The sequence below is a fragment of the Meles meles genome, chromosome 19 (assembly GCF_922984935.1).
Source record: "Meles meles chromosome 19, mMelMel3.1 paternal haplotype, whole genome shotgun sequence".
In the NCBI taxonomy this organism is placed as follows: domain Eukaryota; kingdom Metazoa; phylum Chordata; class Mammalia; order Carnivora; family Mustelidae; genus Meles; species Meles meles.
Window position 1 is genome coordinate 50,243,769 of NC_060084.1, and position 27,375 is coordinate 50,271,143.

Genomic DNA, 27,375 nt, shown 5'->3' on the forward strand with positions numbered 1-27,375 from the left:
GCGGTAGTCGGAAGCGCAGGGAGCTTGCTTTGCAGGCCTAGGGCGGGGTCAGAGCTAAGTGAGGGGTGGGGTCGGAACGCTAGTTAAGCCTTAGCTTGATAATGGTTGGCTGGAGACTGGGGAGGGGGCAGACCCAGAGCCCGGAGGAGACCCGCCCTTTCGGGGGCGTGACCATGCTGGCGGGGGCGGGGTTGGACGAGGGAGATTTAGAACGCGGAGGCGGTCCTCCGAGGGGGTGGGTGGCGGGGGCGGGCCCAGGGCGCGGGGGCGGGGCCTGCGCGGGCCGCTGCGCTGGGCCCAGTGGGCTGCGGGGATGCGGGGCACGAGCTGCGTGGGCGGCGGCGGCGAGAGCCCGGGTGGCGCCGGGCTGAGCGAAGGCCCGCGGGGCCGCTGGTTGCGCCTCGCCCCGGTCTGCGCCTACTTCCTCTGCGTCTCGTTGGCCGCCGTGCTGCTCGCCGTCTACTACGGACTCATCTGGGTTCCCACGCGGCCCCCCGCGGGGCCCGCCGGCCCGCCGCCCAGCGCGCCGTCCTCTCCGTGCGCCGCCCGTCCGGGCGCGCCGCCTGTCCCGGCGCCCGCCGCTGCCTCGGTCCCCTGTCTCCTGGGAGCCCCCGGCGGGCCGCGACACCAGCTCGAGCTGCCGCGCAGCCGCCGCCGCCGCCGCCACAGCGACCCCAGCCGCCGCCCGAACCGTCAGACACCCAGAGAGACGCCGGAGGCCGCGGGGGGGCGAGGACCCGGGTAATCCTCCCTTCCAACCCAAGCTGGATCGCTGCCTTTCGAAAGCCCGCGCCCCCACGGCGGATGCTCCGTTACCCGGTTGGGCCCGGGCTCCCTCTTCATGACATCGCCTAGCGTCTCCGGAGTCGTCATCCAGAAGAATGGGGGTGGGGGCGCCAAGGGGAGCTGGCCTGGGGCCTCGCTCCTCTGCCGTCAGGCCGGACGGGGTCCTCCACTATCTGGCAGACCCCATCCTGACCTTTGCCTCCTGACACCCTCCGTAGGATTTTGAGCATAGAGCCCACAGCCCACCGCCCTCGTCTCTCAATCTCCGTGTCCATATGTCCCCGTGCAATAAATTCCAGCCCCAACTGCCCGGTGCTGTGTTGTATTGTTTGCGAGATGTCTCTCCTTTCAAGTTTGTGAGGGGAAGGCCTTACCCGGGTCTGATCTTCGTCTCTCTTGCCCTGGGTGGATTGGGTGGCTTCTGCCCTGACCTGGGTGGGGGTGGGGTGGAGGTTCTTCTCTCGCCATCATGTGGTTTTGGGGGCTGGGAGGAGGCTTCTTTGCAGTGGGGCAGTTGAAGGTCAGACAGTGTGAAGGACTTCACAGCTCTGCGGATTCTTGAGGCAGAAGAGGAGGGCGTCTGGAGGGGGGTAGAGGGTTTGCCCTCTTGTTACAGCACAGGAGATGAGGGGAGAGATGGGATGATTTCGGACAAGAATTAGGGCTTGGGGGATTGTGACTAGTATAATTACAATGTGAGGGACAGAAGCTCGGTCACTCTGAGATGTCAGGATGCTACTGGGAGGGACTGAGGCCTTCATCCTGGGGCCTGAGAAAGGAGGGTGGACAGGGGTGGTCATGGGCTTCTCTGCCTCCCTGGAAATCACAGAGGAAGTTGCCAGCACTGTGCTGCCTTTGAAGAGGAGTACAACCTCTCTGGTCTCTATCACTCCTGGTGGACAGAGGCAGAGAAACTTAGGTCCTGCTGAAAGAGTCAAAGGTAGTTGAGTCTTTCTTCCTACCCAGAAGATGGAGGCCTGGCTCCCGGCAGGACATTGGACCCTATAGGCAGGAAGCAGTTTTCCTGTCCAGCCTCCTCCCTTGAACTGGGGACTTTCCCAGAAGAGTGAAGCTTAGCCTCCTCCCTCAGGCTGGGACATCTGTGGATGAGGACAGGGCTGAGAATGTCAGTCATTCTGGTTGCCTGCCTTCCTCGCTTCTACCCTTCCAACACCACTTCCCAGAGGCGGTCTCCAGATGGAAGGGGAACCCAGGAAGACAGCGCACCTTTATTTAGCACAGGTGATGGTTAAAGAGCACTGATTCTGGGGCCTAAGATGCCCAGATTCAAATTCCCGCTCTTCCTCCTCTCACTGGCTCTGTAACCTTGGGCAGGTTCCTCAGCCTTTCTGGTCCTGTAAAGCGAAGATGATAATAGTACAGAGTTTCAGGGAGGATTAAACAAGCTAGTGATCTGCCTGGAGCCTTTTGAACAGCATCACATGTTCTTTCTCTCCACCCACTTCTGTCCCTCAGGGATTAAAAAACCCCAGCCTGGATCCCAAGGGATATCAAGTCAGTCTGGAGCTTCTGGAGACCAGCAAGTGGTGAGTTGGAGGTGGGGACTGCTGTTGCCTCTGTGTTCCCCCGGGGCTGTCTTTCTAGCTTCCTGCCCTCTTCTCCCCAGCTCCATTTCTCCCCATCCCTCGGCTTCTCTTCCTGTCTCTGCGTCTCCCTCTCCACCGTCCTCTCCTGCCGTCCTCTCATTGTGTCTCTGCCTCTTTGTCTTCCCCTGACCTGTCTCAGTGTAGTCTTGGCCTCTGTCCCTTACTCGCCTCTCTGACTCACTCTCTCGCCTTTCTCCTCCCTCCCCCATCTTGTCCCCAAGTGCCCACCTTGCTCTCCTGCCCAACCTACTTTCCCATTTCTTCCCTGGCTCAGCCCCCTCTGCCCTATCGCCTCCACTGTGCTGATCTCTCTTCATGATCTCTCAGTCTCTTTTTTGGCCACTGTCTCTTAATTGTGGGCTTAGCAAACATTTACTGTGCCTTTACGATGTGCGAGGCATTAGTTTAGGCGTTGGGGTCACAGCCATGAACAAAACAGGCAAACCTTCCTGCTCTCCGGGGAGCTGACATAGGAGAGACAGACAAAAAATAGGATCAGTAACTTCAATATACATTATGTCCAGTCATAAGAAGCACCAAGGAGGAAAATAATCAGGGTCAAGGTGACAGAACGGGATGGAGTTGCTGGTCCCTGGGCAGAAGTGAGGGCAGGGCCTGCCGATCTCTGAGGGAAGCTTGTGCCAGGAAGTCGGAACAGCAAGTGCGGTGGCCCTTAGGCTCAGGTGCTTGGCTTGTTCAAGGAACCACCACGAGGCCAGTGAGTGAGCAGAGCGAGTGATGGGGAGGGCAGGAGGTGGTGAGCCGAGAGGGAAAAGGGGGGCCGGTTGTGCAGAGCCCTGTGGGCTGCCCTGAGGACTTCGGCTTTTGCTTGGAGTGAGGTGAAACCACGGGAGGTGTGGGAGCTGAGGAGGGACAGAGCCAGCTTAGCTGTCCACAGGACTCTCTCATTGCAGGGTGGGAAGGGGCGGTACCAGGCAAGGGTAGGAACTAAGCGGGGAGCCCCGGGGGAGGAGCCACTCCCGTGGTTCAGGTGAGGGAGGGCCGGTGGTGGCCGGTGGTGGGTCGATCAAGATGGTGGCCTGGAAGAAAAGTGGGGGGTCAAAATCCGCGGTGTGTGTAAAATACACGAAGCATAAAAGTTACCATTTAAACCATTTTAAAGTGTACGGTACAGGGCATGGAGCACAGGGTTGTGCAACCATCGCCGCCTCCACCCATCTGGTTGCCGTGAGAGGAGGGAGGGAAGGAGGGACTGGGCCAGAAGGCCTGAGGCTGAGACAGGGTCCCGAGGGAGTCGGGGTGGCGGTGGGGGCGGTGTGTTTCTCGGGGTCCTCAAGCAAAGGCTGCCCATCAGAGTGCTGGGTGGGGTGGTAGCGGGCGGGCACTAGTACCCGCCGTGCTGACGCCGGGAGGAGCCTCAGGGAAGCCTTGGCCCCAGCACGGTGGCGCTGTCGGACAGCTGGGCCCTCAGCAAACCGTTTCTGGTTCTTTCTGTGCAGAGAGTCAGCCTCATGCCCGAACGGCTTCGCAGGGCGCCTCCCGGAACTCCTTCCCATCCCTCCGAGGGACGGAGGCCTGGCCCCTATTGGTGCGCTGAAGGGCTTTCCTTCAGTTTCATTGGATCAGTGAAGGTCACATGACAAACCTGGAGCCGATGCCTGAGCCAGGCGCCGTCTGGTGCGGTTGGTTAAGCCTTGGGTTCAACCACTCACTGGCAAGTGAAGGCGGGATTACTCGGAAGGTTTGGGCCAATCAGGACCCCATCGCTGGATCAGGCCAAAGCCAGTAGACATTCAAGCTGCAGCCGAGCTGCGAGGGGTGGGACTGCCAGGAGGGGGCGCCAAAGAGTCGCCGTCCGCCCCGTCGCCACCTCCCCGGGCCTGGAATCCCAGGCTTACAATCCGAGCTGGAATCTAAGTGCCTGCACTTGCGAGGGGCCTGCTAACAGTACCCCTTGTCCCTTACGCACAGTTCCGAATTCGTAAAAGCTGTGACAACCGAAAAATATTTCTTTGGGGGGTAATTTTGGCCCACGTGGTGGCAGGTGAACTAATAGGAGTTATTTACGCTCTTTATTTTATCTCCTTTTGGTGTGAATTTTCACATGTGTTTTGCTGCAAATATATGAACATGTCTGATGGGGAGGGGGCTGCCTCAGGCCCCTGGGAGTGTTACGCAAAATATAGCATTAGCTCAGAATTGCCTTTCTAAAACTGGAACGGTTCAGAGTTCTGAAATGCATCCGTCCCCAAGGACTTCAGCTAAGGGATCGTGGACCTCTAATCGGGCATGCTGCCAAACCTAGATTCATCTTAATTACTTGTTCAACATTTATTTAATGGCTTTGGGAAGAAACTCATTTTCCATTACAATAAAAAAAGAGAGAATGGGGGTAATTTACTAAGTGCCCTTTGTTAATCATGCTATTTTTGGTGTCGTGTGTGTATGCGTGTTTGACTGTGTGCCCATATGTGAGGCTGGGTCTCTTTGTGTTACAGTATTGCTGTGTGTGTGTGTTTGTGTATGTGTGTATATGTGGGTCTGTATGAGAGTGTGCGTGTGTGTGAGTTTGATCTTGTGTGTGTGTGTGTGTGAGCACTGAGTTGTGTCCTCTACAAAATTACCGAGAAATTTTGCGCCTCAGGCAATACCTCGTACTTCCACTAGAGGTCGCCTGTCTGCTTTGGCCGGAAGAAACGTAAAACTACATTTTTTGCCTTTTAATCGGGAATTTGTTGATTCTGGCAGAGATGTGTCAGGGACAGTTAGCTCAGGTTCAGCTCAGCTGCTCACAGAGCAGAAGCTCTCAAACTTGTTTCTCTTAGGATTTTTTTTAACAATCTTAAAAATTATTATTTTTAAAGATTTTTATTTATTCATTTGACAGACAGAGATCACAAGTAGGCAGAGAGGCAGGCAGAGAGAGAGGGGGGAAGCAGGTTCCCTGCTGAGCAGAGAGCCTGATGTGGGGCTCCATCCCAGGACTCTGGGATCATGACCTGAGCTAAAGGCAAAGGCTTTAACCCACTGAGCCACCCAGACGCTCCTACAACCTTAAAAATTATTGAGGACCCCAAACAGCTTTTGTGTATGTGAGTTGTGCCTATTAATATTTAGTATTAAATTAAGACCGAGAAGTTCAAGGGGCGCCTAGCTGGCTCAGTCGGTGGAGCCAGCGGCTCATGATCTCTGGGTTGTGGGTTCAAGCCCCACGTTGGGTATGGAGATTACATAAAAATAAGATCTTTAAAAAAAGACCGAGAAGTTAAAAAATTTACTTATGGAATCATTTAAAAATAACCATAATAAATTCATTGCATTTTTGGTAAATATTTTATTGTGGCAAAATATATGTAACGTAAAATTTACCATTTTAAACATTTTAGGAGCACAGTTAGCGATATGAAGAATGTTCACACTGCTGTGCAAGGATCACTACCATTCCTTTCCAGAATGTTTCCATCTTCCCAAACTGAAACTCTGTATCCATCGAACAATACTCTCCATTCCCCCTCCCCCTTCCTCAATCCCAGGTAACCTCTAGTCTACTTTCTGCCTCACAGTTTGCCTGTCCTATGATCTCATATAAGCCTCATATTATGTGCCTCATAGTAATCCACGATTTGTCCTTTTTTTAAAAAGATTTTATTTATTTATTTGACAGAGATCACAAGTAGGCAGAGGCAGGCAGAGCGAGAGGAAGGGAGAGCCTGACGTGGGGCTCAATCCCAGGACCCTGGGATCATGACCTGAGCCAAAGGCAGAGGCTTAACCCACTGAGCCACCCAGGTGCCCCCAATATTTGTCCTTTTGTATCTGTCTCATTTCACTTAACATCCTGTGGTCAAGTTTCATCCAAGCTGTAGCATGTGTCAGAATTTCCTCTCTTTCTAAGGCCAAGTAATATTCCATTGAATGTATGTATCGCATTTGGTTTATCCATTCATCTGTTTTAAAAATTTTTTTATTTTTTTGAGAGAGAGCATGAGCAAGGTGGGGGGAGAGGGAGAGGGAACGAGAGAATCTTTTTTAAAAATTTATTTATTTATTTGACAGACAGAGATCACAAGCAGGCAGAGAGGCAGGCAGAGAGAGAGTGGGGAAGCAGGTTCCCTGCTGAGCAGAGAGCCCAATGCGGGGCTCGATCCCAGGACCTGAGATCATGATCTGAGCTGAAATCAAGAGTCTGATCCATCCGGGCGCCTCTGTTGCTGGACATTTGGAAACTCCTTGCATTTTAGCATAAAAAACATTTTAAATGAAAAGTGCTATGTTCGGGCGCCTGGGTTGTTTAGTTAATTAAGCATCTGCCTTTGGCTCAGGTCATGATCCTGGGGTCCTGGGATCGAGCCCAGTGTCTGACTCCTTGCTGGTGAGGAGTCTGCTTCTCCCTTTCTCTCTACCTGTCGCTCCCCTTGCTTGTGCTCTCTCTCTCTGTCAAATAAATAAATACAATCTAAAAAAAAAAAAAAGAAAAGTGCTGTTTACCAAAATAAAAAAATTTAATGAGAAGAGTGGCATTATTTCACCTTTTTTTAAATTATTTCGCATTTTTGAGAATACTTAACGTCCAGCTCAATAAAAGACAACTGGATTCTCAGAGCTGCTTCTGCATTCGATCTGTTGCAATGTTACTAGTCATGTAGCCTCCGGAAAAATCTGGGTGAAGTCCAGCCAAGTCATGGGAAGTCCCGAGAATGGGTTTTCCAAGCCTGTTAACCCTCCAACCACATCATCCTGAAACTTAGACGGTTGCAAAACCGCCTTCAGCCATCCAGATCCTGTACATTCCACATCTGGCGCTGGGTACAATTTCTGACAACATTCCCGGCACCCTCTTCCTATGTGGCCCATGGATCCTAAATAAAATAATCTGGCCATCACATAGTCACACTGCCACTATGTAATGATGGTGAGTGCGTGGGTATACAACTGGTAACTGTCAGTTTCCTCATCGGGTGATCAAGAATGAAAACCTGTGTGTGACCCACACACACTGATGTTTATTTAGCACACGCATCTGGGGGTCAGCTGAGGGTCAGCTGATCGTGCTTGGAAGGCTCTGCTGATCTTGGCTGGCCTCTCCTCTAAATCTGAGGTTATCTGGGGCTTGACTGATTGGGGCTGGGCATGTTTGGGTGGCTCGATGATCCTGACTGGGCTCTCTCAGGTGTTGGTGGGTAGGCTGACCTTGGCTGGCCTTGGCAGGTGCATCCAATGCGTGGGACCCACGGGCTATCCCAGAAAGGTTCTTCTAGCAACAGCAGCTATGTGAGCCCAACTGCATTTCAAGCCCCTGCTTGGGTCCTGTGTGCCTTCCTCCTGCTGGCCAAGGAAGTTGCACGGCCGCTTGGTATAAAGGAGTGGGAAGTACGTTCCTTCCAAGGGGACGAGGTGGATGGAATGACGACTTCTGAAAGTAAGTTGAGCTGCACAGATGGTCCCATCCCAGCCAAGGCTGTCCTGGGGGGAGGCAGGGGGATGGGAGGACCAAGATGCTGTGCTCACACCTGAAACTGAGAATCCAAGTCCGGGTGTCCGGGCGTCCGGGCAGGGACGGTGTAAAAAGGCGCTGATGTTAACATAGCACCCCAGGGGGGTAAAGGGTAATTGACGGAGCGGTAAGTGTGTGTGTCGCAGGGTGTGTGCGTGCAAAGATGAAAACCGGGCAGTCTGACTCTACACCAGGCTGGTTTTCCTGCTCCTTTTGCTTCTCAGCCCAAACCATATGGAAAGCCTGAGTGTAGGCACTCTGGCTGGAAATCCCAGTGGTGGGGCACCTGGGTGGCTCATCTGGTTAAGGGTCTGCCTTCAGCTCAGGTCATGATCCCAGTCCCATGTTGAATGGAGAGATTACTTAAAAATAAAATCTACAAACAAACAACTTCTGCCTTTTTTTCCCCTTCCTTCCTCCCTCCCTCCCCTCCCTCCCCTTCCTTCCTTCCTAAGCGGGCTTCACACCCAGTGTGGAGACCAGTGTGGGGCCTGAACTCACCACCCTGAGATCGAGACCTGAGGTGAGATCAAGAGTCGGGTGCTTAGCAGACTGGGCACCCCAGGTGCCCCGAATTTGCCTATTCTAGATATTTCATTTAAGTAGAATGTTTCATATCATATTTATTCTTCTGTGTCTGACTCATGTCCCTTAGTATGATGTCTTTGAGGTTTGTTCGTGTCATTGTAAGTATCCGAACTTTGTTTCTTTTTTATGGGGGGGTAATCTATTTATACCTCATGTTGTTTATCCATTCCTCTGCTGATGGACACTTGGGTTGTTCCCACCTGCTGGCTATTGTGAACAACGCTGCAATGAACATTGGCATGCAAGGTTCTGTTTGAGTCCCTGTTTTCAAGTCTTTGGGTTATTTATCTAGGGCTGGCATTGCTGGGTTATATCATAATTCTATGCTGAAGTTTGTTTTTTTAAGATTTTATTTATTTATTTGACAGACAGAGATCACAGGTAGGCAGAGAAGCAGGCGAGAGAGAAGGAGGAAGCAGGCTCCATGCTGAGCAGAGAGCCCAATGTGGGGCTCCATCCCAGGACCCTGAGATCATGACCTGAGCAGAAGGCAGAGGCTTAACTCACTGAGCCACCCAGGCACCCACCATGCTGAAGTTTTTGAGGGACTGCCTAACTGTTTTCTGTAGGAGCTATAGCCTATGACCTTTTAAATCCCTAAATTCCCTGTGTTAGATACCTTTATGCTTAAAATACCTAGAGTGGTATATATAGAGATTTTATTTATTTGCTGGAGAGAGAGTGAGAGAGCACAAGCAGGGGGAGCAGCAGAGGGAGAGGGAGAAGCAGGCTCCCCGCTGAGCAGGGAGCCCGATGTGGGGCTTGATCCCAGGATCCTGGGGTCATGACCCGAGCTGAAGGCAGACGCTTAACTAATTGAATCACCCAGGCACCCTGGGCTTGTTTTCTCCTTAGGTTCATATGAAAGATTAGGATCACAGCTGTCCAACAGTGTCACAAGTAAAACAGAAAGGTTGGCCCCCAAACCACCCTCTCCACCTATACCCTTTGCATTGGGACTTTGCAATTCTTGCCCTCAATGTGGGGAGTCAGTTTCCTCACCCCTTGAATTTGGGCTGGCCTTGACCAATGGAAAGTGATATGGTGTCAGTCTTGAGTCTGGGTCTCAAGAGTCTGTGTCTTCTGTTTGTTCTCTTAGAAAGTGTCCACTCTCATGGCAGTCAGCTTGGGCTCACCTGCCCGAGGACAAGAGACTGTCCTAAGTCACCTAGCTGATATTGTGCCAACTCCCAGAGACAGAGCCACCTCCCGACCCCAGCTGAGGTCATATGCATGGATGAACTCATCCAAGACCAAAAGACCCAACCAGCCAACCCACAGACCTGTGAACAACAACAAAGGTATTGTTTGAAGTCATTCATATTGGAGATATTTATTACATGAGGGCTGCTAGAGTGAATTACCAAAGGCCAAGCGGCTAAAACAGCAAATATTTATTCTCATGGCTTTGGAGGCTAGAAGTCCATGATCGGGATGCCAGCAGGTTCCCGAGTCCTGGTGTGCAGTCGGCCGTCATCTCGTGGTGTGCTCCCGTGGCAGAAAGAGTGAGAGTCCCTGAGGTCCCGTGTGTAAGAGTACTGACTGACCCTGGGGGCGCCTGGCTGGCTCAGTCAGTGGAGCTTGTGGCTCTTGATCTTGACGTTGTGAGTATGAGCCCCACGTTGGGTGTGAAGGTGACCTAAAAAAATAAAATTTGGGGGGCACCTGGGTGGCTTAGTTGGTTGAGGTCCAACTCTTGGTTTTGGCTCAGGTCATGATCTCAGGGTCATGGGATGGAGCCCTGCATCGGGCTCTGTGTGCAGCGTAGAGTCTGCTTGCGATTCTCTTCCTCTCCCTCTGGTCCTCCCCTTGCTTGTGCACGCATGAGCTCTTGGATAAATTAAATCTTTGAAAAATAAATAAAATCTTAAAAAAATCAAGGCACTGATCCCATTCATGAGGGCTAAACTCTTATGATCTCGTCACCCCCAAGTCCCTGCTTCCCGACTCTATCACATTGGGGGATAGGGTTTTACCATACAAATGTGGGGAGGGACACAAATATTCAGTCTATAACAACAGCAATAGTTAACTGATACACCCTGGGCTCTTCGTAGCTCCTCTTAGAGCAACAGTAAAGGTCTGGCAACATGTTTAGCCTTTTTCATCCAGTTCTCTTTCAGGGCGATGCCCAGAGCCTGAGAAATCTCTCTGTTGTCTATCCTTGCTGACCAGGACACCTGGGGCTTGGGACTGTGGGTGACTGAAAATTTACTGTCAGAGGACAGAAGCAATGTAGGTGACCACCTAGGAAGTGCTTGCTCTGAATTTGATAATGACCAAGGGGATTGTCTCTTGTTATCTGCTTTCTGCTTGACGATGTTCTGATGTCCCCCACTTCATTGTGATAAGAAGAATCAAATGTGGTTTTTGTCAAGAGAGAAGGGGCAGCTGTAACTCTGGAAACTCTTAGGGCAGATTGTCAGAAAGGGGGCAGGGAGGTGACAGAGGGGACAGTGCAGGTGGGAGGGTGGGAGCCGAGCTGGCACTGAGATATTGGGGGGGGGGGGGCAGTGGCACCTTGGGTTGTGAGGAGTCTCTGAGGCCAAACGTGAAAGAGAAATGGAGGTGTGCAGAGATGTTAAGAGTTGGGGAGATGGAAGGACGCCTGGGTGGCTCAGTTGGTTGAGCGTCTGACTCTTGATTTTGGCTTCGATCATGTCAGGTTTCCAGGATCGAGTCTTGCATCAGGCTCCCTGCTCAGCAGGGAGTCCTTCTCCTTCTCCCTCTGCTGCTCCCCCTGCTCATGCTCATTCACTCTCTCTCAAATAAATAAATAAAATCTTAAAAAAAAAAGAGAGAGACGGAGAGATGGAAATATGGAGAGAAGTGGAGGGAGAGAGGTTCTGAGAGAGACAGAACGCTTATAGAGTTGGGAAGGAGGGAGACTAAAGGGAGGAGTGGAGGAAGGACTGTGATACGGAAGGGAGAAGTGGTCAGAGGCTGAGGAGGAGAGAAACAGAACAGAAGATCAGGAGGAAGATGGGAGAATGAGAGGTGGAGAGGGAGGAGAAGGGAAAGAAGAAGTGATGGAGTGAAGAGAGAGAAGGGGCTGAACATGCCAAGGTAGAAGGAAGAAAGACAGATGGTGGGTTTGACGGAATGAGGCTGGAAGGGCCTGAGTTCCCTGGAAGTGGCTCAGAGACACAAAGTGAGCGAGGGCCAGAGGGTATGGAGGGCCCCTCAGAGGCTGGGTGAAGGAGAGACAGGGAGGTGGGGGGAACCCAGGGAGAGGCAAGGGCACTGAGAGAGAGTGACACAGAGCAGGAAAGAGGTCTGGGCTGAAGGAAGACCTGGATGGAGGAGAAACGGGAGGCTGGATGGTGGACAGAGGCCAAGGGAAGAGGGATGGAGAGAAGGAAATGCTGAAATCTGGCTGACTTAGAGGAGGACGACGCACAAAGAAGAGAGGGGATGAGAATTCTGAGAAAGAGACAAGCAGGTGGTGTGCAATTAGCCACGGAGAGAGCCAAACCAAGAAATGGAGCAGCATCTGGAGTGGTGTTGGCTGGGAAGAGAAGAGGTGAGGCAGGGAAGTGGAGGAGAGAGAGAGGGAGACAAGGAAACTGGGGCAGGGGATGTCCTGGGGGGTGGGTGATATCTGGGTTTGGGGAGTGGAAAGAAAGCTGAAGATGGAGAGCGAATGGAGGTAAAGCTTGGGAATTCTGAGAGATGCAGAAGCTGAGAGACCCCCCCCCCCCCCAAGACAGGAGCATCTGTCGCTCATCCCCGAGACAACGCTTGTATTTAGTGACTCACAGAACCTGGAAGAGCTCTTATCATCGTGTTCATGACTTATCACAGGGCAAGGAGAGAGGTTTGAGTCAGCCAAGGGGGAGGGTGCGCAGGGTAGCATCTGGGAGAGACCAGGCACGATCTTCTGCTTGTCTTTCCCCGTAGAGTCATGGGGATAGTGCTCACCTTTCCTGGCAACGTTATGCGACCACACGTACATGGTGTACTGCCAACCAGGGAGGCTCCCCTCGGCGTCCGGAGCTTTTGTTGGGGGATCAGTTATCAGGGCAGGGAGCACCCAGGGGCCATGCTTCTGCCTACCACCTCTACAGTGAGCTACAGCTTCACCAGAAAAAGGAATGGGCTATACGTGCGCCATGATGGATGACAGCATGAATGAAAGAAGCCAGGCAAGGCAAATCCCCTCCTCCTGGACGATTCTATGCATGCAAACAACATTCTAGGAAATGCAAACTAATCCCTTGTGCTGGAAGGCAGATCAGTGGTTTCCTGAGGATGGAGGGTGGAGAGAGTGATCAGTTACAGAGAAGCACAAAGGACCTTCTGGGCATTATGGAAATGTTTGTTAACTTGACTGTGGTGAAGGTGTCACACATTTCATTCTTGAGATGTGCTGAGGGCACATCAGTTCTACTTTAATGAAGTTTAAAAAATAGCACATAGCAATTCTGTTATATACTCCGATGGATTTAGCAAGAAACGAATTATGCGTCTTGCTTCGGTTTTGCGTTCTCAGCTTTCACTCAATTCCACAAGCACTACGGTCATTTAAAAAGCTTCATTGTGAGGACACCTGGGTGGTGCAGTCACTTCAGCACTGGACTCTTGGTTTCTGCTCAAGTCATAATCAGGGCCGTTGGATCGAGCCCTGCGTCTTGCTGGAGTCTGCTTGAATTCTCCCTCTGCCCCCCCCAAATAAATAAATCTTTAAAAAATAAATAAAAAGCTTTAGTATGGTGAGGTGTTTCTCATTTGATCATAACATTCTGACAACAACCCTATGCACTGTATTTTTTTTTTTTCCGCTCATTTTATAGATGTGGGATGGGTGCAGAGGGGTCAAAAACCTGTCCAGTCACATATAAAGGTTTATCTGCCTGCAACAACCTCCATGAATTTGGAATTCTGTTTTTAAAATTGAGGTAAAATCAACATATCACGTTACATGAGTTTTAGCTGTACAACCTAACGATTCAGCATTTGTATATATTGTAAAACGATCGCCACAATAAGTTCAGTTAATATCTGTCACCATACATACATAGTTAACAATTTTTTTCCTTTCTGGTGATGAGAACTGTTAAGATCTACTCCCTTAGCAGTTTTCCAATATATCGTCTATTATAATTATAATAATAATTATTATTTTAAGATTTTATTTCTGAGTAGTCTCTTTGCCCATGGTGGGGCTTGAACTTACAACCATGAGATCCAGAATCACCTACTCCATGGACTGCGCCTACCCCGGTGCCCCTATAATACACTATTATCTATTATACTCATGGTGCTGTACCTGGAATCCATGCAACTTACGTATTTTATCACTAGAAGTCTGTACCTTTCGACCACCTTCATCCCGCTTCCCTGCAACCACCAATCTTTTTTTCCTGTATTTTGAAAAATATTCACAGGTAAATGAGATTGTACACTATTTGACTTATTTCAGCATTATGACTTCAAGGTTCATCTGTGTTGTCATAAATGGTGTGATTTTTTTTTTAAAGATTTTATTTAGTTGAGAGAAAGAGTGCATTCGAGAGAGAGGGGGAGAGAGCATGAGCATGGGAAGAGGCAGAGGCAGGGGAGAAGCAGACTCCCCACTGAGGAGGGAGACCGATGTGGGGCTTGATCCCAGGACCCTGAGGTCATGACCTGAACCCAAGGCAGATGCTTAACTGACTGAGCCACACGGGTGCCCCTCTTATCAGTGCTCGATGCATATCGTATGTATGTCCTCCCCCAAACAAGATAAGAATCTAAATGTGACTTGGCCGTCCTCCCCCCACCTTCCATCTACATCCTGCAACTCCCGTTTTGACATCAGTGAGTTTTATCTTCGCTTGTGCGGACAATCATTTATTTTTGTGGTCACTATTTCTTTTGTTTCTCACCTTGTTTCTAAAATGTGTCACTTCCTCCTGAATTAACTCCTATTCTTGTTTGTCCTGAGTTCTTTCAAAGAGGGTGTATGGGAGGGGAATTTTCTGAGTTTTTGAGTATCACCTTCATTCATCTGGTTATACAACCCTTGTTCAGTCTTTCATCACATGGGGGATGTTACTGTGTTATCTCCTAGCATCTAGAGTTGGATAACAGTCTGATTTGTATTCTTTCTTGTGGGGGGGTGGATTTCCTTTTTTTTTTTTTTTTAAGATTTTATGTATTTGTTCCAGAGAGAGCGAGCAAGACAGAGAGAGCATGAGCAAGGGGCTGGGGGAGCGCAGGCAGAAGGAGATCAGGGAGCCTGTGGGACTCAATCCCAGGACTCTGGGATCATGACCTGAGCTGAAGGCAGATGGTTAACCAACTGAGCCACCCAAACACCCCTGTCTTCTTTAAAAAAAAAAAAAAAGAGTCTCCCTTTTCTGGAGGCGTTTGTGGTTTTCCCTAATACCTTGATATTTTAAAATCTGGCTAATATTTATTTTTTTTAATCTCCCCCACCCAATCTTTCTTGCTCATCATACAATAAACATTTCGGTATGAGGTATTGTGTCCTTAGTTCTTGGTTGATATTCTTAGTTATTATTTGTAATAATAATATAGCTTACAAAATTCTTAGTTAATATTTTTTTCCCATAGTGTGTCCCTATCTACTCTTTCTTTTCTCCAGAGAGATTCTATAGGATAGAAGTTAGAACTTAATTTTATTTCTTAAAAGATTTTACCTTATTTTAATTATTATTTTCTTTCTTTATTTAGTTAAGAGAGAGAGAGTGAGAAAGAGAGAGCAGGAGCAGGGGGAAGGGCAGAGGGAGAGGGAGAAGCAGATGCCCTGCTGAGCAGGGAGCCTGATGCGGGGCTCCAGGCTTGATCCTGGGACTCTGGGATCATGACCCAAGCTGAAGGGCAGATGCTCAACTGACTGAACCACCCAGGCCCCCCTTATTTATTTATTTATTAAAATTTTTTTATTTCCTTAAGTAATCCCTACACCCAAGGTGGAGCTCAAACTCAGGATCCCGAGGTCAAGAGTCCCATGCTCCACCCACTAAGCCAGCTGGGCACCCTAGAATTTTCATTTATACCATCCACATATCTCACATTATTACTACGAGTCTCTCTCTCCCTCTGTCCCATATGGATGCCTTTTGGGCTAGCATTTTGAGCTCCCTCATTTATTCTTGAGCTGTGTCTATCCTGCCATTTAACACACCTATTGAGTTCTTTATTTCAGCAATTATAGTGTTGATATCCCTTGTCTCCAGTTAGGTTCTACCTCATAACACCCTCTTCTGGCTTGGAATTTTCAATAACCTCCCTTAGTTCTCTGAGGATATTTATTATGCTTGCTTTACCTGCCTCATTAGCTCCACTTCACTGGGTGTTGTTTCTTCCACGCCTGGCTGAAATATGCGAGCCTCCTGGGCATGCCGACAATTTGGTGCTTCGGAAAAGGTAACCATTCAGTCGTCTTTAAACTTGATAGTTTTACATTATTTTTCTTTGAGCATTGATTTAGAAGTGAAGCAGAGAAACTGATTTCTAGTCCTTAAAAAAAAAAAAAGTAGATAGAAAATTACTGCCTCTGGCCAGAAAAGAGATAATTTTCTGGTTAAAAAAAAAAAAGGAAAAATTGTCAAGGGCCACCTATGTGTGGTAGACAATGTGGATTCCTGTCCCCACCTTGGTTTGCCCACAGCTGGGGCTGATGGTTTCCAAGACACAGTCAGCCTCTCAATTCAGTTTTTCTGGCTTTAACTTATTTGGACGTCAGATGTGGCCCCCAGAGTGGGAGGAGATTATGATCTCCCAAGTTGGGGCAACCCATACCCAAAGCAGGATCAGAGCGGTGGCATCAATGCCCAGGTTCCCCATCCTCCCATTGGAAGATCCTCAGGCATGTTCTGCCTGGTTCCTCACAGCATCCCCAGCATCGAGCCCCAGGTGCCCACAAACTGTACGGAGGTGACTAACACATCTTTTATTGGCCTTCTGCCCTTCTCTTGGGCTCCGTTCTCTACCCCTTCACTCCTGCTTCCTGAGATCAACCCCCAAATAAACTACCATCACCTAAATCATCGTCTCAGTCATTTTCTCTGCTTTTGGGGAAATGCAGGCAAAACTGTGAGTCCTCTCCATATCTTGTCCTATTTTCTTTTTTTTTTAAACCATTTTCTTTAATTATTATTTTTTAAAGATTTTATTTATTTGACAGAGAGAGACAGCGAGAGAGAGAACATTAGCAGGGGGAATGGGAGAGGGAGAAGCAGGCTTCCCGCCAAGTCTGGAGCCCTATTTGGGATTTGATCCCAGGACCCTGGGATCATGACCTGAGCTGAAGGCAGACACTTAATGACTGAGCCACCCAGGCACCCTAAAGATTCTATTTTTAAGTAATCTCTTCACTCAACATGGGGTTCGAACTCACAACCCCGAGAAGTAGAGTTGCACTCTCCACGGACTGAAGTGCCCCTTACAGCAGCTTTTTTAGTAATCATCCCAAACCAGAGATGACTCGAATGTCCTTCCGACTGACTAACAAAGAAACCATCTGCCCCCCCCCCCCGCCCCCTCCCCGCCGTAGGTACAGTGGAATACCGCTTAAGGTTAAGAGGAACTTTTGCTACACACGGTGACAGGGATGAATTTCAAACGTATTGTGCTAAGTGAGAGAAGCCGGGTTCAGAAAGCTGCGTACTGTATGATTCCATTTATAGAACATTCTGGAAAAGGCAAAACTCTGGTGACGGAGAAGAGATCAGTGGTTGCCTAGGGTTACGGGTGGGGGAGGGGATGACTACAGAGAGGCAGCCTGAGGGAATTTTCTGGGGGTGATGAGACCCTTCTGGGTCTCATTTGCGGTGGTGGTAATGCAGTTCAGGGTTTTGTCACGATGTGTAGGACTGCACGTCTAAAAGAGTAGAGTGTTGTAATAATATCAAAATAAATGAACACAAATTAAAAAAAGGTATGTTAGGGGGCGCCTGAGGGACTCAGTCAATTAAACATCTGCCTTTGGCTCAAGGAATGATCCCAATCTTGGGATGGAGTCCCACATCCGGCTCCTTGCTCGACGCGGGGGTGGGGGGGGGTGGGGGGGGCGCTGCTTCTCTCTCTGCCTCTCCCCCTGCTTATGCTCTCTCTCTCTCAAATAATTAAATAAAATCTTTACAAAAATATCTCATGATTGGCATTTTAGGATCAGAGATGCTCACACTCCACATCTGTGCTATTTTAGGATTAGAAACTTCTAGAAAGTTCAGAGTACTAATTACCACTTCTGTATTCAGTCAGGCCTGGCACTTCTTCTTCTTCTTTTTTTTTTTTTTAAAGATTTTATTTATTTATTTGACAGAGATCACAAGTAGGCAGAGAGGCAGGCAGAGAGAGAGGGGGAAGCAGGCTCACCTGCGGAGCAGAGAGCCCGATGCGGGGCTCGATCCCAGGACCCTGAGATCATGACCTGAGCCGAAGGCAGCGGCTTAATCCACTGAGCCACCCAGGCGCCCCCGGCCTGGCACTTCTCATTGTGATCTGGCTAGGTTCTTGTGAAGTGGGTGGGGTGCTTTGTCTTGCTGATGATGCTCTTTTCCCACAGCCTTCCAGAGGCCCTCTGCCTGACAGGGCCTGGCCCCTGGCCTCCTCCCAGCCTCCCCCGCCCCAACCCTGGGCCTCCTGTCACCACCTCGTTCCCCACTCAGCAGGGGCTGGAAGCTCTGGGAGTCAGTCTGAGCAGGGTCAGAAGATCCTGACCCTGGTTGGGTGTGGGCCCAACCACTGCTGCCAGAGGACCCACCACATCCTTCCTCAGGGGACCCTGTGGCCACCACGTGGGAGCCTCAGGGTGAGTGGCCAACATGTGTCTGGCTTGGGGCTTCCTGTGGTAGCTGGCAGGGTGGTGGCTGGCCGCAGCTGCTCCTCTTTGCGCCATGGAGGCTCAAGCCACACTCTTGGCCCAGCCAACTTCAGATACCAGGAGATGTGAGTACAAATTAATGTGTCTTGGGGCACCTGGTTGGCTCTGTCGGTTAAGCCTCTGCCTCTGGCTCATTCAGATCAAGTAAAAGCAAGTTTCCACTCCCTAGACCCACTCAGCCCCACACCCCTTACAGTTTCTACCCTCCAAGAAGAACGTCTATCTGGGCTTGTGACAGCAAAATCTAGTTTTGTCTGTCCTTGAACTTCTTTTTTTTTTTTTTTTAAGATTTATTTATTTAGGGGTGCTTGGGTGTCTCAGTCTTTACGCTTCTGCCTTTGGCTCAGGTCATGATCCCAGGGTCCTGGGATTGAGCCCCGCATTGGGCTCCTTGCTCAGGAGGAAGCCTGCTTCTCCCTCTCCCACTCCCCCTGCTTGTGTTCCCTCTCTTGCTGTGACTCTCTCTGTCAAATAAATAAATAAAATCTTTAAAGAGCCACATTCATTTATTTTAGAGGGAGGACTGGCAGAGAGAGAGAGAGAGAATCTCAAGTAGGCTCCACTCTGAGCAGGGAGCCCAAGCAGGACTCAATCCTACAACCCTGAGATCATGACCTGAGCTGAAATCTAGAGTTAGTTGCTCAACTGTCTGAGCCACCCAGGCGCCCCTCTGTGAAATCTTTATGGAGTCTAGGTACAAATCCTTCATTGAAGATAAATAATACATCTTCTTGCACTCTCTGAGCCATCAGACCTACTACCAATTTTCTTTTCTTTTCTTTTTTTTACTCTCAGGGCAAACTGAAAGAATCCCAGGACTTTATTTTGAAACTCTCAGTCTTTCTAACTACTAGTAAGAAATCTCAGCAACATAAAAAAAAAAATCTTTTATTGTTCCTCCATAATTTCAGGAAAGCAGATATGATTCTGCATCATAAAATTGCCCCTATAAATATTATTTCTAACAAATCTTTTTTTAAAAAAGACTTTATTTATTTATTTGACAGAGAGACATCACAAGTAGGCAGAGAGGCAGACAGAGAGAGAGAGGAGGAAGCAGGCTCCCCACTGAGCGGAGAGCCCAATGCGGGGCTCGAGCCCAGGACCCTGGGATCGTGACCTGAGCTGAAGGCAGAGGCTTAACCCACTGAGCCACCCAGGCACTCTTCTAACAAAGGAATCTTATAACACATCTAAAACTTTAGATTTTGTTGTGTCCTATGTAAGTAGCTTTAAAAAAAAAAAGACTTTATTTATTGCTCAGAGAGTAAGAGAGGACAAACTGGGGGAGGGGAAGAGGGAGAGGGAAAAGCAGACTCCCTGCTGAGCAGGGAGCCCCACACAGGGCTCTTTCTGAGGACCCTGGGATCATGACCTGAGCCAAAGGCAGATGCTTAACCCGCTGAGCCACCCAGACATCCCTATGTAAGTAACTTTTAACCCCCCAAAACTCCATCATTATGAGCCACTGATAGGTAGTAAAACATTTACCTGTGTCCAAAAAGACTTCTGACTTTTCCTCAGCTCCTGGAAGGTAACTGAAGCCCTTGGAATGAAGTCTGATAAGACTGTCTTGGTTTACATGGAGCCTTGGGCAACTCCAGATGGTCTAACAATGTGATTTAAGGTGGGGGGTTTTGGGTCACATGGTGTTAATCAGCTAGACCTCCAGGGGGGCTGGAGACCGAGACCAGCCACAGTGGTGACCTACCAGGTCTACATGACCAAGGCCCGGCAAAGACTGGACATCAAAGCCTGGGTGGGCATCCTGGTAGGCGATGCTCAGTCTGTATCGTCACACACTGTTGCTAAGAAAGAGCTGTCTGTGTCTCTGCGAAGGGAGGGCAAGTGGAAACTCTGAGTACAGAGCCCTCCTGGTCTCTGCTCCCTGCAGCTCTTCCCTTGGCTGTTTACAGTCTCTGTCCTTTGCATGTAATAAACTGTAACCATGAGCACAACAGTTTCCAGACTCAGAAGCGAGGGTGGTCTTGCGGACCGTTCAGCATCTCACAGTTGTCTAACTTAATAATGGAAGAAATTTATTAGCCCATTCTTCTTCTCTCACACATTTTCTTCTGTTAGATATTTTCTTTAAGATTAAAAAAAAAAAAGGTTTTATTTATTTGGGGGGGGGACACAAGCAGGGGAGAGGCAGAAGGAGAAGCAGGTTCCCTGATGTGCAAGGAGCCCAGTGTGGGGTTCAATCCCAGGATCCTGGGATCATGACTTGAGCCAAAGGCAGACGCTTAACTGACTGCACCACCCAGGCATCCCATCTTGGTTTGTTTTTTTTTTTAAGTTTATTTAAAATTTTTAAATTAATTTCCACACTCAATGTGGGGCTTGAACACACTGGGATATCAAGAGTCACACAGTCTTCTGACTGAGCCTGCCAGGCACCCAGTCCTCTGCTAGGTTTCTTATTTTGGCAGTAATAAATAAGACCGTCATATTTAAAATTAAAGCTGCCCTTCCTGATGCTGTTTGTAACTGACTTCTGTGGTCTTCAAGAATGTATTTTCTCATCTGTCCACCAGAGTGGAGTGTTCGAAGGATATCAGGAACACCTGGCTTACAGTGGCTTTTCTCCGCCTCCCTTGTACAGGTGCTTGGTCATGTGACACATTCTAGCCAGTAGGCTGTGCAGGAGGAAGAGCTTGGGCAGCAACAGAGTCCTACCCTTAAAAGGCTCACCCATCTGCGCTCCTCCTCCTTTCCCCCCTTACTGTTAAGGGGTGTTAAGTGAGGTGCCTAGGGGTGCCTGGGTGGTTCAGTGGGTTGAGCATCTAACTCTTGATTTCAACTCTGGTCCTGATTTTGGAGTCCTGAGAGAGTCCTGAGTTAGGCTCCCTGCTCAGTGGAGGGTCTGCTTCTCCCTCTCCCCTACTCCTCCCCCTTACTCATTCCTTTCTCTCTCTTTCAAATAAATAATAAATAAAATCCTTAATAAATGCTTGTACACAGGCACCAAGATATGTGTATAAGGATGTGCACAGTGGTATGAACAAAAGGGTTGGAAACCATCTAATACCACCAATAGGGAAATGATTATATAAACAGCTTTCCAGCGAAGAACGGATTTGTTATGCAGTTAAAAATGGACAAAAGGTGTCTTTAAATGTATTAAAAAAAACATGCGGGGCGCCTGGGTGGCTCAGTGGATTAAGCCGCTGCCTTTGGCTAAGGTCATGATCTCAGGGTCCTGGGATCGAGCCCCGCATTGGGCTCTCTGCTCCGCAGGGAGCCTGCTTCCTCCTCTCTCTCTGCCTGCCTCTCTGCCTACTTGTGATCTCTCTCTCTCTCTCTGTCAAATAAATAAAATAAAATCTTAAAAAAAACGAACAAACAACAACAACAAAAATGCTTACTTTGGAAGCAAAAGTGGTAAGTGAACCTTATTGGAACAACTGGGGAAATTTGAAGGAGGAGGGAAGATTGTATCAGTAGTACATTTCCTGCTTGCCCTGTGGTGAAGCGCCACGGGGTTTCCAGCTTACCCTCAAGTGATTCTGGAGAAAATGCAAAAATAGAGATACATAGATATAAATGCGGACCTTCTCTGTCAGCTTCCCAAGGCTTCCCAGCCTCCACCATTGGGGGAGCCAGTTTCTTAAGACAAATATCTCTCCCTTCCACCCTCTTCCTCCCTCCCTCACTTCCTTTATCCTTTTTTTTTTTTTTAGATTGATTTATTTTAGAGAGAGCAGGGGAGGGGGAGAGAGAGAATCTCCAGCAGACTCCCCGCTGAGCAGGGAGCCAGATGCCAGGCTCCACCTCATGAACCCTGGATCGTGACTGAGCAGAAATAAAATTAGTTGCTCAGCTGACTGAGCTGCCTGGGTATGGCTCTTCTTTTTAAATTTTTATTTATTTAATCTGAGAGAGAGGGGAGAGGAGCAGAGAGAGAGAGAGAAAATCTCCAGGCGACTCTCCCTTGATTGCAGAGGTGGGGCGGGGGGGGGGGGGGGGAGCTGGATCCCCTGACCCTGATATCATGACCTAAGCTGAAATCAAGAGCCCGCCTTCCCCTAAGCATACAGTGGGAACATACAAAAGAAAGCACCCGAGGGCAAATGCAACAATGAGTGAATCTGGGTGAAGGGCATACAGGAGTTTCTTTTATTCTCCGTGTCACTTCCAATTTAAGTTCCAATTAAATCACATCAAAATAAGTTGCAAGAAAAAAAAAATCTGAGTTGATAGCTTCACCAAGTCGATAGTCTAAGACATCGAAAACGTTAAGAACCTGTGATTTGGGGCACCTGGGTGGCTCAGTGGTTTAGCGGTTTGGCTCAGGTCATGATTTCAGGGTCCTGAAATCAAGTCCCTGGTCACTCGCCCTGCTCAGCCTCCCCCTGACTCATGCTCAATCCCTCAAATAAAAATAAAATCTTAAAGAAAGAAAGAAAGAAAAATAACCCATAATTTAAGGCAATACACAACTTTGGTCCAAAATCCTAAAAAACATCAAGGGGGTGTGACCTGGCTTTCTGAGTCTCCCCCAGTTCAGGCGCCCCCTTGAGGCCAGAGTGTGTAACAACACCTCCTCTCAATGGGCACAAAACCCTCACCAAGGGACCTTCCAAATCCGTGCGGAGTCCATGTAGACCCCCCACGCGGTTTCATTTAGCGCAACTAAAAGTTGCCGAACATTGTCCACCCACGTGTCTGTCCCCGAATACAAATACCACACTTGTAAAAGTCTAGCACACTTCAAACTCCATAGGAGTTTCGGAAGGATGGAGTGGAGACTTGTCACTTTAAAAAAGAAAAAACAGGGGCGCCTGGGTGGCTCAGCGGGTAAAAGCCTCTGCCTTCAGCTCAGGTCATGATCCCAGCGTCCTGGGATCGAGCCCCGCATCGGGCTCTCTGCTTGGCTGGGAGCCTGCTTCCTCCCCTCTCTCTCTCTCTGCCTGCCTCTCTGCCTACTTGTGATCTCTATCTGTCAAATAAATAAATCTTAAAAAAAAGAAAAAACAATTTTTTTGGTAGAAGTATTACATCTCTGCATTGTTCAAATGTTTGCAGTGCTCATGGACTACCTTTGCCACGAAAAGAAAGCTGGATATTTTACAAAGTTGAAGGCTGCTGGAGAAAAATGCTATTTGTGGAGGAAAGACCTGGGTGCTTTATTCCAGAGCTGCGGAAGAGCACAGGAAAGGCGCGCCTGGGTGGCCCAGTGGGTTAAGCGTCTGCCTTTGGCTCAATCATGAACTCAGGGTCCTCTGGTTGAGTCCTGGTCAGGCTCCCTGCTCAGCGGGAAGTCTGCTTCTTCCTCTGCCCCTCCCCCCACTTGTGCTCTCTCTGTGTCAAATAAATAAATAAATAAATTTTAAAAAAGGAGAAGACACAGAAAATGAGCCTGTCTCTGTGCTTATCATCACAACCACGCTCATCTTGGGAGGCTCAGGAAGGTTCCCAATGATGTCCACATCCTAATTCCTAGAACCCGTGGCATCACCTTAAATAGCAAAAGGGACTTTGCTGTTAAGGATCTTGCAGTGGGAGATTATCCTGGATTATCCAGGGGGACGTTAAATATAATCACAAGGGGGAGGCAGAGGGGAGTTTGGGACCCACCGGTAGGAGAGTACGAGATGTGACCCCAGAGGCAGAGATTGGAGGGATGGCCACCAACCAAAGTCCCCAGAAGCTGGAAGAGGCAGGAACTGATTCCCATCTAGGGCCTCCGGGGACTGGGGAGCACAGCCCTGCTGCTGCCCCGATTTCAGACTTCTGGCCTCCAGATCTGTGGCAGGATACATTCCTGGGTTTGTTGGTCACCTTCCAAACCCAAGGCAGGAGGATGTACCAGTCCCCAAGGCCTGGGCCACCTCCACAGACCTGCTCTGCCTCTCTGGGTTTCAAAGCAACCTGGCCAGGAGGCTGGGGCTCACCATCCCTGCTCCCCAGAACCCTGGGGGGGGGGATTTGAGCCAGCTGGACCTCTGAGCTTTTTCTGCAGCCGCCGGGGGCCCTAGAAGGTCCCAAATGGGGAAACTGAGGCCGAGAGGGATTGAGCCTAGAAGGCTGGGGGGGGAGGGCTGCACCAAGGATTACACCCTTGTTGTCCGGCGAGGGACTTCCTCAGTTTTGCAAGCCCAGCCTCCCTCCTCTGACTGGAAGGAGGTGTTCAGAGCTCTCTGGGTGAGTGCCCCAGATGGGGTGCCCAGTACACAGACCAATAAGAACCCCAGAGGGGAAAGACTGGTCATTTCCTCCCTGCGCTCTGCATCCTCCCCTGGGGCTTAGAAACCACAGTCTGTGGGCAGGAGGGACCTTTGATCAGCGGGGTCCCTGGGAGACCTGAACATGGTGAGTTTCCCAGAGGGATCGTGGGCACGGGCACCACCTCCCTTCCCTCTCTCCTTGCTGGGTCTCTCTCCCCCCTCCAACTCTCCCCTTCACACTCTTTCTCCCTCTCCTTCCTCCTCTCTCTGTCCTCCATCTCCTCCCTTCTCCCTGACCCTCATCTCAGACTCTCAGACTCCCCAGGGGCTGGGAGGCAGTTTAGAAGGAAGGACTGTCAAAGGATTATAGAGACACCAAGATGCCCTAGGGCCGGAATCCAAAAGGTCCCCAGGGTAGGAAACCCCTTGCCTAGGATCTGATCCAATGACGCCCTTCCCCAAGTGGAGAGATCCAGAAGAGATCTTTCAGGCTTCGGGAATGGTAGGAGGGGAGCGTGGGGGGTTGCAAAGAGCCGGTTTGGGAGAAAGACAGTGACTCATTCTGACTTTCAGATGTTCTGAATTATAGAGACAGAGAAACTGAGGCTCAGGCGAGAGCAGAGATGGCCCGGGTCCTTTGTGGGTGACCCAGGCTGTCCTGTGGATTCTGTGGGTGTCAGGGGGAGACGGTCTCCAGGCTTAGGGGGGTTCCCCTGCCATGTGCACCTGTGCCCCCAGGGTGGGCTTCCAGAGAGGCAGGGCTGTGATTTGGTACCTGTCTCGCTAGACATTCTCGTCTTGCTTCTCTGGGGTGAAAGAGGAAACGGAGGACTTAGTAGCTGACCAGGGAGGGGCTTGGCATTGCCTCATCCCACTTTGGAGGCCTGACCAGGACCAAGTGGATTTTGAGAAACCAGCTAAGGGCTTCGCCTTCTTTTCCTTTCCATAAAATGATCCCAAATACCAAAGGGTATTCAGTGAGAAGTCACTCTCCCTGCCCAGCCCAGAGCCTTGGACTCCTTGTCATGGCCCCCAGAGGTGACTGTGGACACCGGCGTGTGTTGGATCCTTCCAGAAAGTCTACAGGTGTTCAAGGACAGAGGTGCAGGGAATGAGGTAGCTGGTAGTTTGGCCAGGGTATCAAATTGACATCAGCTTCAAATTCTGCCTGTCCTGTGCAAAACACGAGTCCTTTTCTGGGGTTCCTTCTCTTTACCTTGAAGACGGGGGTAACAATCCTACAGAATTAGAACCAACATCATAGGCTCGTTGAGAGTATTAAATAATACTCGGAAAGCTCTTATGGGGCATACAGTCGGCGCTCAGTGATTGTGATGTGTCTATCCTTTCTGCCCCCAGCAAGTAGAAGTACATTCTGCACCTTAGCCTACATCTTGCTTTTTTTTTTTTTCATGTTTAACATAGAGTATCTTTAAGCAGTATTTATTGAGCACTTACTGTATGCCCCGGCCCTGTGCTAGACTCTTTGCATGTACATCTATGAGGAAGATGCTGTTATCATCCCTGTGTATTTCCAGGGAATGCCTTCTTTCTTTTTATCCACCGTATATTAGTCTACTGGGCGGGTCCATCCCCTCCTAATGGAGAATCTTGGTTGTTTCCTATATTTTGCCTTTAAAGCCAAAGTTACAACGTTGGCCCCAAGTCTGGGTCTCCAGAACTGCCAAGGCTGAGTCCACGGGCAATTTTTATCTTAATGGGTCTTGCCAAAAGTCACACCAGCTTATATTTCCCATCTACAGTGCAAGAGAGGGTCTGCCCACCCCTTCACCTGCCCATCTAACTATTTTTCAAAGGTTTTATTTATTTATTTGCCAGAGAGAGAGAGATCACAAGTAGTCAGAGAGGCAGGCAGAGAAAGAGGAGGAAGCAGGCTCCCTGCTGATCAGAGAGCCCGATGCGGGGCTTAATCCCAGGACCCTGAGATCATGACCTGAGCCGAAGGCAGAGGCTCAACCCACTGAGCCACCCAGGCACCCCCCAATCCTACTTCTTTGATTTTTGCCAACCCGTGAGGCAGTTCACTATGCCCCTCCAAGGACTGGAGACTTGTGTTTTTCACAGGGTTTAAAAATTGTGAGCGCTTGGGGGGGTCATGGAGGTCGTGCAATTCAAGAAAAGTGATCAGAGACAAGATGCCCACCCTCGCTCTCATATCCCATTTCTCCGGGGACGCGACCTCTGATGCCCCATGGGGTTCTGTGGGTGGGTTATTCAGAGATGTTGTGTAGTTGTAGGAATGTTTGAAGTTTGTGGCAGGGGAGGGGGAAGCAGGGCTTGCCTCCTGTGGATTTCTTGGCTCTGACAGCATCCCTAAGGGGGTCTGTTCTTTTCCTTCCTTGGGGGCACGGTTGGCAAGACTTCCCTTTCTGGAAGAATGGGGGTGGATGGAAGGCCAGGCCCTGGGGCAGAGTTTATGGCGTACCACTTGCAGGACTGCGTCTCGTCTCCTCGGTGCTTTCAAATCCTTCTACTTTGCTTCCTCCTCTTGGCCATGAACCCCCGCCCCCCCCATCTGCGTTCCCATCGTCAGCGGCCTGGAGCTCCTTCTCAGCTCCTCTCTGGTCCTGCTGCCTCTCATCTCACCGTCTCACAGTGGCCAGAGGGATCTTTGTAAACTGAAACTAACCTAGCCCTTCTGCAGCTCAAACTCCCCCCATGGCTCCCCATGACCCAAGGATAAGATACAAAATGGATAGCCTGGTGGCCCTTCCAACCTCATCCTGGCCCCCTGCCGGCCACGCTGGCCTTCTTTCATGTTCTGGTGGGTAGAACATTCCCTGGTTCTCACCTGTGGCTGTGGCTTTGAACACACTGCCCCGCCCTCCCCCCCCCCTCCCCCGGACCTGCCCAGTGCCCTGTACCATGTAGTCACTCAGAGAGGCCTCGAAATCTCAGAAGTTCTCACTCAAC

General features: G+C 49.8%; 2 protein-coding genes across 5 annotated transcripts in view; both read left to right on the forward strand.

Moving 5' to 3' along the window:
* Window positions 1-113: 113 nt before the first annotated feature.
* Window positions 114-1,121, forward strand: INAFM1 (InaF motif containing 1). Its single transcript, XM_045988963.1, has one exon. The coding sequence runs from the start codon at window positions 314-316 to the stop codon at window positions 743-745; it is 432 nt and encodes a 143-aa protein (XP_045844919.1). The 5' UTR covers window positions 114-313; the 3' UTR covers window positions 746-1,121.
* An 881-nt stretch (window positions 1,122-2,002) lies between these two features.
* The window catches only part of C5AR1 (complement C5a receptor 1), a 34,254-nt gene continuing 8,881 nt past the window's right edge, over window positions 2,003-27,375 (forward strand). The window contains exons 1-3 of one of the 4 annotated variants that reach the window (XM_045989462.1): window positions 2,262-2,333; window positions 7,563-7,773; window positions 15,723-15,810. In XM_045989462.1, the coding sequence (XP_045845418.1) occupies window positions 15,766-15,810 (45 nt within the window). In that variant the 5' untranslated portion in view covers window positions 2,262-2,333; window positions 7,563-7,773; window positions 15,723-15,765. Of the gene's footprint in view, window positions 2,334-7,562; window positions 7,774-9,569; window positions 9,738-15,722; window positions 15,811-24,416; window positions 24,587-27,375 lie in introns of those variants that run through there. The other 3 variants (XM_045989463.1, XM_045989460.1, XM_045989464.1) reach the window with 3 other exon arrangements.